Source organism: Apis dorsata, unplaced genomic scaffold, assembly GCF_000469605.1.
Source record: "Apis dorsata unplaced genomic scaffold, Apis dorsata 1.3 scaffold_176, whole genome shotgun sequence".
In the NCBI taxonomy this organism is placed as follows: domain Eukaryota; kingdom Metazoa; phylum Arthropoda; class Insecta; order Hymenoptera; family Apidae; genus Apis; species Apis dorsata.
The window spans coordinates 839,253-850,552 of record NW_006263463.1 but is presented as its reverse complement, the minus strand read 5'-3'; the positions used below and the strand labels follow the sequence as shown (position 1 = coordinate 850,552).

Here is an 11,300-nt window from a genome sequence, read left to right as displayed (position 1 = left end):
TTCTTTTTTTTTTTTTTTTCTCTCTGATGAAATTAATACAGTGGAAAATTATCTTATATAAGGATAAATTCGAGTGTAATAAATCAAATCAATCGTGGCAGTAAAATTTTATTTGTGTTTTATTTCTCGTTAAATTTATCTTATTGAATTATCGTGTTCAGAAATTATTGTATTCGGATAACAAAGGAGATTTTCTATTCTAACGAATTAATTAGTTAGGATATTCCATTGTATTGTATTTTATTAGACAGAAACGTAATTGTTTATTTTCATTATATTAATTCAGTTTTATAATAGAACTTACTACAAATCAGATGATTCTTTCGATGAATTGTAAAAGATCATTTCCTTCAAAATTGAAATCTAATTAATATTTTGTTCCAAGTAGACAAAAGAATAATATTAACGTTAAATAGTTTTTGTCTTCTTTAATTTAATCGATGATCTTCATATTAGGTTAGATCAGTTCATTGATTCGATTTTAATACTTAATTGTAGTCTCTTGAATCGATTCATTGGTTTAATTAATCCATTAATTTCATTCGTTAAAATGATAGAAGATATTTCTAAGAATCGCATATAGGGACAGAACAAGATCTTATAATATTCCATTTCAAAATTACTTTTCATAAATCGTATGAATTATCCATACAAGTTACTCAATAATTATTATTATTTCTTCTGTCCACACAAAATTTTGTCTCTTCCACTCCCACTTCCAAGACCAAATTTTAACCAAAAGATTTAAAATCGTCGCTCTGAAACTGTTTTGAAATGCGCGCGATTAAAATTCAATCAACAATTCCCCGACAATAAAATTTCTCAATATCCGTTCGAAATCCCGCCAATCCCACGGTATATACGTTTCGCAAAAATCCATCGTTCAAACACAATAACTTATCGCCGTTGAACGTGAAACCGCAGCAAATCTCCAGCCGTGTTCGATTAGGATTCGACATCGAATGGCGTGTTGTACGCGCGGCGTGTACGAACGAATAAAATAATTCATCAGGCGGTGTGACAGCGGTGAACAGCGTCAGCTAATGAATAATACGTGAACACGTTCACAAAACCGCGCGACGATCGTAGACGATGGCGCGAGCCACGCTGAGGCAAGGGTGGCACCCAGGAGTAGAGTCGCGTGTTAGCTCGGCTCCAGAACCTTAGGAAGGTTATATACTCTCTCGGGGATGAGAAAGGATATATACCGGCGTTTAAAACTTCTCTAGAGAATGCAAAGCACGAGCCATTAATTTTCTTAGCGATTCGTCGAGCGTAGAGACATTCTTTTCAAGGCTTGATATATTGCACGCTTCACCGGCCAACGTTTGCGCGCGATTTTTGTTTTCAGTTTGGAATTGAGAGGGGGGGGGGGAGGGGAATCGAGTGAAAGATTGGCGGGGAATGGAGAGAAGAATGGCCCTCCTACTGGCAACGAAACAGTCCTTTTTCGATTCGATCCGCGACTACTCGGAGCTAATTATGAAAGAGATGGACCACTTTTTCCCCTCCCCTTTTAAATCGGATTATGCGCGTAATTAATGGGGAAGACGCGAAGCTTTTTCCTTGTGATATATCGAGGGAGTTTATATTAATGACGTCTAAATATTGGAAGAATTGTAGCAGTTTTCTCGAAAGAAGATACTTAAGAGATTGGCTCAAATGATTTATATATAGATCAATTAATCGAATAGATGTGTTTTACGATTATTTTTATATTTTACACAATTTTCGTGTAATCACCAAATCATAGTTTTTCGTGGTAGGTTGGTTTCTCGTTTAAATAAAATGATCCAACTTATCGTTTGATTTACTCCATTTTTTAAGAATAGTCGAAGTTAAAAGAATTCTTCAATTCTAATCTAAAATAATATTTTAAACATCTCTTCCTCGACAAACATTTTGAAACGAAGGGACAAATATTCAATTGCAAATGGCCACGATTGAAACGCATAAATCGGGATGGATGGTGAAACAGCTGGAGGAGGCTCGCGGAGTAATTTTGCGCCGGACTTAATGAGTTTAAATATTTAAATTGCACCGACGTGGCGGCCGACCGGGTAAAGAAGTTCTTCGATGATTTACTCTCGCCCGCGCGCTGGTACATTTATCAGTACACCCTTGGATCCTTTTCGAGGTGTACTCTCCGGCTCGCGCAGTTGGCTACCTTCACTTTTTAATCGGCTCGTTCGGTCGTGCATCACCCTGACCTACACTAATAGCGACGTGGATATAAATAGCCCGAGACAATGAGGTACCGTATCCTGGATATGTTCTGCTTGAATTGCAATAATGGTGTGCCTCCTTTCCATGTGTTGGTAAATGGATTCCGTGTATTGTGTCGCGGGGAAACGTAGGCGTTTCGATTTGAAACGGGGTTAAGGGAGTTTCGTTGAAAAATCATTCGTTCGAAAGTTTCGGCCAGCGGAAATGTATTATATATCTTTAAAATTGTTAGTTTTAAAATACAAAATCGATCTATAAATATGGCCAGAAAAATTATTAATTGATCGAAACTTTGTATTTATACAAATAGAATAGTAACAAAGTTCATCTTCGATCGAAGTGTCAAAATTTCAAGAATATGTAAGAGGTTGATAAAATAAGAAAGGAAATCCTTTATATATCCCTATATATTATACTTGCTTTTGTTTTTGCTCCAATAAAAAAGTTTTCGTCTCTTCATTTATTTATTCGTATTATTACATTCTTAGAACGACCAAGACGTTAGAAATCTCGTATAGTATTCTTTTTGTATCGAGCTTGTTAGTTCTAATTAGTTAAAACTCGAAGATATAAAAATTACTATTATATCATTACAGATTTTTCGCGGCCTGGCCAAAGTATAGAGATGCGTGCCAACAGGTATATCTCGAATATAATCGAAGGTATTTTAAGTGGTAGCCGCTCGTATAATATTTGCGCGTACATACACGTGCGTTGCCGAGCGCGCGTCGAATAGAGGCAGGCAATCGTATTCGAGATGTTACGTCGGAACTATGAGCTAACGGTACAGACGGGTAGCCGAGCTGTGGATACCGAGCTGTTTACGATTTTTCAGACGCCATCAGGAAACGTGCACGGCGACTCGAGGTGTTGAAAATAAATTTGTGACCGTCTGCTTGATCAGCACACAATGCTGTTCAAACTCGATAAAATCATCTTTTAATTCAATGCATCGCGTTTTGTTTTGTAAGAGCGGATTGTACTTTGTACGATTGCGCGTGTGTACGTGTTTTTAAGACGCGCGTCAAATCGAGAGTAAAACAATAATTATTACTCCGTGAGACAATAGTTGCTTAACGGCCTCCGATGAAAAATAAAAAATCTCGAATTTTATTTTCAAATTATGAACGTTCAAGCTCTTAAACTGTCTTTGAGCATACACGAGAATTTTTAAAATGATCTCGGGAGTGATTTTTCCATCCAAGCGAAGAATGAAAATTTATTCTTAGATAGATAGGTCATTCGCGGTGCTCGCTTTTGGAAGACTTATTCGTATATTCTCGTGCTAAATATCTACATTATAAGAAATTTGTTGTAAGAGGTTTATTGCCGCTTCACTACAGGCTATGCATTGTACCATAATCGTATCTTTGCATCTTTACATTACCTTCCAAGCAATTACAGTAGAACTCCATTTATATGACCCCATACGGAGACAAACGTCCATTTATTCACACGAGTATCCGGTTGTGAGACGTACGTTGTACTTATAATTAGTTTCTAAACGGTTTATATTATGCATTTTACATTATTTTCATATCATTAGAATTGCCACAAGTTACATTATTATCCACAGATTCATCATCTCTCTTTATCAAACGATTATACGTTTAATAAATCCCCTAGTATCATATATCATTCCTACACGTAACATCATCCTACACGTAATATCGAACATTTCTAAATGAAATTCTTCAGAGGATTCAATCTAATACGGAGCAAAACTTTCATTTTCCTTTTTTCTTCCTCTCTCTGTCTCTCTCTCCAAGTTGTTTCGCTCGATTTATTCACGATACTCGTATCATTCCATTTCGTTGGCTTTTCTTCTCAGCTACAAGACAAGACAGAGCTTGTCCCAAGATTCTTACACGCGTTCAAATTTCAATAGTCGATGTTCTCGATGTTTCACAGTTCATGTTTTTAGCCCATTCGGGTCGGCAACATTTGGAACCAGGAAATTAAAATGCGAGGGCCCTAAGGATTTTACATCCGCGTCGCCACGGTGTTTGTTGCTTAAACTTGTTATGTAAATAATGGTCATAGCGTGGCAATTATGCGCGGGAAAGGGGCGTGCATAAATTAACTCGATACGCTTAAAACGAACGGGCGTCGATGAAGCGGACCGTTTCGGGATTTGTGCACCGTAGAAATTTGCATTGTAGATAATTTATCGTGCTTAGCACGAGCGCACGCTCGTATCTTAATGGGATGGAAGCAGTTCTCCACCTTCGAGAGCCAACCTCGTTCACTTTTCGTGTGCTTGTCTGTCATTTCTGCTTGGAATTTCCCTTCGAGATTCGTCGAGTTAATTGTTTTTCGAGGCACGTTTTTTGAGAATAAGTCTCAACTTTCTTCCTTTTCATTAAATGCATTTTTAATCGGGCAAAGTGAGAATGTTATTTTATTCGATTCGAGCTAAGAGCAGTGTGATAAGAATATTGAAAAATTCGTGGAATACTTCAATTGTAATTCCTCAAATGACTTGTATATCGATGACGAGACGACAAATTCAACTTCTCGTTTTCTGATTGTCCCTATAAAATATTCCAATTTTCTCATTGGCCTCAAAAAGAATTGCAAGAAGGTCTCGAAACTCGGAGCGAAAAATTCGATCGGACGTGAAATCGATTAAAACGCAACTCTTCTGGCGACTGTCAATCTTTGTCGCTTGCCTGGATGTCATAAATCACGAAATCAATTGCACCAAACCCGATCGTTCCGCTCTTATACACGCGTCTTCCTCGACGACAGTCAGGACAGAGATGTAGATAATTCCACCTTCGTGTCCTCCTTTCTCCATTCCACGCCACCTCGTTCCTTCTTTTCTCTCGTTTTGTTCCCGTTGCTTCGTGGAGTCGACTCTATTAGTCGCACAAACGTGCCCCGTTCAAAGATCTCGTGGAGATAGATATCCGTCTGATTAACGATCAGATCGGGCCAATATTCTCCTGCTGACTGATTAACGAGCAAGTTTTCTTTTCGACCAGTCGCAACGAATCGTTGGACTGTGTCGCTTTTGCGATTCGTTAGCGTTTCATTATTCCATTGCCGCGGTGGACGCCTAATCCCCTTAGGTTCAAAGGAATTAGTTAATTCGCCCATTTATTCACTCATTGTACGGGACAATTTTAATTGGTTTCGTTCAACCTCTATTGAACTCTCGTTCGAAGAAGTCGAAACGATTTTTTTCAGGTTTGATCTATTCACTATTCACTCGATCGAAGCGAGCTCGATTGTGGATCAACAACCATAGTTTGTTTCATTTATTAATTCTTCTTTTTTTTATTTTTTTCTAGGGGAATATTTAAGAAATATTATAGAAATTTTTAACAAAGTCAAGTAAGTTGATGAGTTGGAGATTTTTGATAGAGAAATATGATACGTAGAAAAATATATTCGTGATTTATTTACGCTGAAGAAGTAATAGCGAGATTATAATTAATTATCCTGAACGCGAATATTCCTATTTATCATTTAAAAAATTCATTCATCATTAAAGAACATATATTCTTAAATGTGAAGAGAAAAATTAATAATCAAAATTCTTTAAGTGTGTAAGAGTCCCGCTTTTTTGTCCCTCGATAGCATCGAGAATAGTGTTCGCCTGCATCGCTATGTACGTACAAGCGACAGTTTTGATCGGATTACAGCGTCGTGCTCATCTTTCAGGATGACCAAAACCGATGAGCGGATGAACGAGTAAAAGCCAGGAAGGAATCACAAGGGAAACGAGGGGTCTGCCGAAGGAAGAGATGGTGGTGGAGTGGCTCTGTCCTGGACTTAGGCCGGCCGGAAGCCGTAGGCCCCGTCTTCTTCACTGCAAAGTGATACTTCTTGACGAGCACGAACTGTTGCAAGATGTTTTGGTGAGTCTCGATGTAATATTCTTCTAAGATTTGGAAAGAAATTGATCAAATTTCTGATAAGATTCTCTTTATTACAGAAAAAATTTTTTCAAACTCAAAGCTTAGAGAAATAAAAAATCGTATCCTGAAATAAAAGAAACCTAGAGAATTTTATCAGAAATTTTATTATTTTACTTATATATTATTTATTTTTTAAAATATTTGATAATTAGTTTGAGGAGATATATATATATATATATCTGTTTTAAATATTATGGATATTTAGAATTCTTCGTTCAATGTCTATTACATTCTCTATCTACTTTAAAGATGAAGAATTAATCATACAAGCGTGAATTTATTTAGGGAAAATAGTTCATCTAATCATATTATTTACTTTATACTTCGCGATAAGAAGTTATCTTATAAAGTATAATAGGAGAATCAAAATAAAATCGTGGTCAATATATACATTAAAATTATTCTACGAATTTAATCCACTTACGATAGCTGAAACACACGCTCTATTGTTTCGCACGTGTTACGACAACGTCGTCGAGTTTATCCTTACGTGAAATTGATTTCGCCTTTTTATTCGCGACCTAGTAACAACGGGCAAAAATTTCGTACACCCACGCTTAGGCCTTTTCTGGCAATAGAAATCAAGAATATAAAAGGTGGGTAGGCGATGTGGGCGAACTTGTGTCGCGAACTTATGTTCCTTCTTCGTGTATATTCCTTTTAACAATAATTTTATGCGTGATAAAAATATTTTCGAACTGAAATCAAATCCTTTGATCCTTTGCAATTATATGTAGGTAAGAATGAATATTTTTGTTAAAGGAAATTTAGATAGATTCACAAAGTGTATTTAACAAAGTAATCAATATGATTATTACTTATATATTTTTTAAGTAAGAATTTTGTCCTTTTGAAAGAAGATAAGAATTGACAAGAATCAATTACTATATTATGGTAATACATACTACTTTTTGAAACATAAAATAAAATTAGGTCGTTATGTAATATATAGAAAATTTATTGAAATAATTAATATATTTTTAAATTAAAATTCCTCATATAAAAAATACCAAATTTACTTAATTTCACTTCGTGTTATAATCATCAACAAAAATCCATGTAAAATATTTCATGTTAACACGATGAATAATTTTAATATCACGCAAAATATTGCATACAAACGATGCAGTTAATTACACGCGATAAATTTAAAAAATGAGGAAGTATTAGTCGTGTGAGCGTTTCCTGTTCCTCTTTCTTTCACTTTTTACAAGGACGGCGATGTAGATATATACGATGCATATTCCATTTCGCAAAAATGGTAAATGATTTTCACGAGGGTTCGCATCAATTTCATCCAAGCATTTAAGACCTCCATTACCAAAAGTGGGCGATACTCGATATTTTAGAATGATTATCGGTTCGTGGGGCAATTTCGCGCAGACGCGTCACGTAATGAGCATCCTATTAATTGCTTTTGCCCGTAGATATCGCGTTCCTGTCTTCGTAATTGTCTACCTCTCGCGGATATTCTCCTTCGATGCGATTTATCGGGGATAAAATATCTTACGCTTTCATCGATGAAATTGATACTTATTCATTTTCGAATTGGATCGCTGTATCTATAGGGAGTGGGTACGTTTCTAATTAATTTTTGTAACACTTTTAAATGTAAAAAATGAAATTTGTTATTTGTTTGTACGCGTTTAATTTATCGTGTTGAAATTGTGTATAGGTTATAGAATGTGAGAAGAGAATTATAGGTTAATATTTTAAGATAGTTGTGTGTGAAAGTGGTCTTCGACGTATATCTTTCTCTCTCTTGATTGATTTAATTCAATCGATGAATTTTATATTTTTCATTTTCATCGTGGAATCTTAACAAGTATCACTGTACAAGAAGATGTAGTAAATAATAGACGTTTTATTGCTTACTTTAATTGAATAGTCGGAGAAAAGAGGCACGATGTTGGTCAGCATAAATTTCTTTAATTTTCGATGCAACTATTTTCTGTTTTTAATACCTCGTTTAATCGTAGAAAAGATTAACAATATTCGATCAATTAGATAGACATATTCGTTTAATTATAATTGCAATTAAAAATATCTTCTTGTTCTGTGAATATGAAAATAATTTCATACTTTAAAAATCTATTTTAATAGAAGTTCATTGAAGAGTTTATTAATCTTACATCGCGCGTTACTAAGATAGAAAGGTAAATTTTACCCCGACACTTAACTCAGACGTAAAAACGATTAATGTATCTGAATATTGTGCGCGGTGCATCGATAATTATCGATATGCTCATCACGTACGCTCATTAAGGGGAGCGAAACGACTTGCGCTTCTTTTGACGGAACAAGCCGATTTAATAAATGTCTCAATTCCGAAAAGAATTCGCTAAGTATCTCCCGCGTCCTTTATATAAATCGCATTATTTGTCTCGACCATCGCAACATCCAATTTAAAGACGAATAATTAAATTATATCCAAAAAAAAAAAAAAAAAAAAGTATCGATACCAATTCACTTATTCATTTCTCTCGATATTAGGAAAATTTTTAAAGAGGGTGGAGAAAAAAATATTCAATTTTAAAAAAAAAAGAAGGCAAGCAAGACGATTCTCAAGAATCTTCATCATCGATTACGAGGATGATAGGTCGTGAAAGAAATCGGCTCGCTCGTTCCATATTTCATCGTCGTGGCAATTGCACGCGCGAAGCACGCCCGCGCCGCGACTAATTCCTCGCACAAATCATCGGCCGAAATTTAACGCCACGACGACCTACTCTATAACACGGCTGCGGGCAAGAACGCGAGTTGCACGCGTGTTTGTTGCACACGTTTCACTGTCCTTAAGCTTCGTCACGCTAAAAACCTCTCGAGCACGCCACGATTTTGTCTTCGTGCGTGGCGCACGTGCACGTCGCGGTAAATGTCGCGTTTTCAACGGGCGTTGAGAATCGTCGGCAGATTGTGCACATTCGATACGCTTTCTTTCCCCAATTTTTTTGACTGAATCGAGAATACCAGGTTTCAAGGTGGTTTAAGACAATCGAGTATTGGTCGTTGTGCGAAGCAGAGCTTTCAAAGAAGTTTGTCGAAATCATTCTTTTTTCAGATATCGTACGTCCGTCTATAAATATTACGTAAATTTGTTATTTGATATATTAACTTATAAGATCAATTATATTTTTTTCATCAAAGAAATGAATTTTTCACTTTTTCTCTGAGGAAAAAAAAAGATGAAAATTTTGGAGGATCGGATCATATGTTATAAATTAAAAAATTTAAAAGAGTCTTGAAAGATCAATCACTTCTTACACCGTGGTTCAAAATACGTGTATCTTAAATCATTCCAATTCTCTTTACTGTTCATTTTGCCGATGATCTCGAGCAACGCAGCCAACCGAGCGAGACACATCGACCACCATCGATTATACGTAGAGAAAATGTGAAATTACCGATCGTAATTGGCCAACTCGGTGGGCATTAATGGAAGGCCGTGGTGGGCAGTTAGGATCAGTTGTTCGCCGCTTGTGCAGACGTCAGATAGTTGGAGAGCGAAGGTCTGGACAGCCCGGAGGGACTCTCTCTTCTCTCTCTCTCTCTCTCTTTCCTCGATTTTATTCAGTGGCAAATTAACGGCCGTTTGGCGCGTGGGAGAGCGAAATCCTCGCGGATAAACTGGCCGACGAAGGTTTATGATTTAATGATGCACCGTGATGCGGCCTTAATTGCCATCAAGATTGCACCGATGGATGCCGATTATTGACGGTTTCGCGTCCATTGATATCTGTATCCCCCGTGCACGGTGCACGAACCGAGCGGGGCGGTTTAAGATCTTTTTCATTTACTTTCAAACCGGGGTTAAATATTCATGGTTAATCTCGCGGAACGGCCGCCTCTCTTTGCCTCGGCTTTGTTATTCAAATTGGCGGCCGGGGGTTTGCTCGGTTATGCACGCTTCCGAACGTTGATTTCGCGATTGGTCAAAGATGGTACTACGTCGTGGTTGAAGGAGCCTTGCGTAGGTTCGATCTACAAGTCGAGTGGGCTTTAATTTCCTGCGGTGAAGTTATTTTCGAATAATTTTTTACGAATCTTGTTCTACGGGGTAGTAAGGGAAATAGGTAGGTTTTATAGCTGTAGTATACGTCTGAATGCTTTAAGGTAGTTTAGATTTATCGTTATTGCCGCGTGTCTTTTGTCGCAACGATTAATTTTTCTATGCACATATCTTGAATGATCTTTTTTTAACGATTAATATTTATTTTTACAAAATTCAGTAGTTTAATTGTCATAGTCTCTATCATCATAATCTCTTCGCAGGTATTGATTGTTAATTTTTTAAATTTCCCTCGCCTTGTGTCAACGTCGATCCACATGTATCGCGTAACGCGTAAAGGTTTGGTTCAACAATAAGCAATAACGTCGAAGAGATATTGCGAAATTCATTCATACGCCCCCAATATCTAGAGCAGATATACGGCCTGATTTACATTCAAAAGGACACCCTTTCGCCCATCTTTCTCCCGGTGAAACATCGCCAGTGGTTCCCCGCATATTTTCGACGTTGGTATTACGCGATGTTAGAGCAGGGCTGCCAACTTACGCGGCATTGGACCGCACCTCTTTCGTGACGATCCCATAATCTTCGAATCGAGGTTTTCATCTTCGGATTCCATCATTAGACGCACGCGAAACGACGGGCCCTTTTTCATCATGACAATTTAAAACCATCCATTACTTCGCTACTGATTGACACACCTACTATAAGGCTCGACTCACAATAGCCTCGATCGATGGGGGCTGAAAGTGAGGTTAGATTGTGCGATCGTAATTTTCTTTTTCAAGCGATCGAGAATTGATTCGAAAAATTATTCTATGCTATGGATGTTTTCCGTAATTGATATCGAGAATTTGAGATTTAATTTCATCCTCTCGTGACGTAGAACGACAAGTTTTCCTCGTAATTCGTTTCTTATCTCGAATATGCAAATTTTATCGCCGTTCCAACGGTCTTGTTCGATTGGCCACAAGTGATCCTATAAACGTTTTCTTTATCTTAGATTCATTTTAATATTCGATGATAGTATTTTTTTCTTAAATTTTTTATAATTCAGTAATTTGTATCGTTCGATAAACAAATTGAATATAGATACTGGGATATGATTTTTATTCGATTCATTCTATAGATTATTCATA

At 36.8% G+C, this 11,300-nt stretch overlaps 1 protein-coding gene across 7 annotated transcripts in view; it reads left to right on the top strand.

The window, feature by feature from the left end:
- LOC102671848 (band 4.1-like protein 4A) overlaps window positions 1-11,300 on the top strand; it is a 67,352-nt gene that overhangs the window by 4,107 nt on the left and 51,945 nt on the right. For 5 of the 7 annotated variants that reach the window (XM_031509816.1, XM_031509815.1, XM_006614396.2 and 2 more), the window contains one exon: window positions 5,896-6,092. In XM_031509816.1, coding sequence (XP_031365676.1) covers window positions 5,979-6,092 — 114 coding nt within the window. In that variant the 5' untranslated portion in view covers window positions 5,896-5,978. Of the gene's footprint in view, window positions 1-5,893; window positions 6,093-11,300 lie in introns of all 7 variants that reach the window. The other 2 variants (XM_031509812.1, XM_031509811.1) reach the window with 1 other exon arrangement.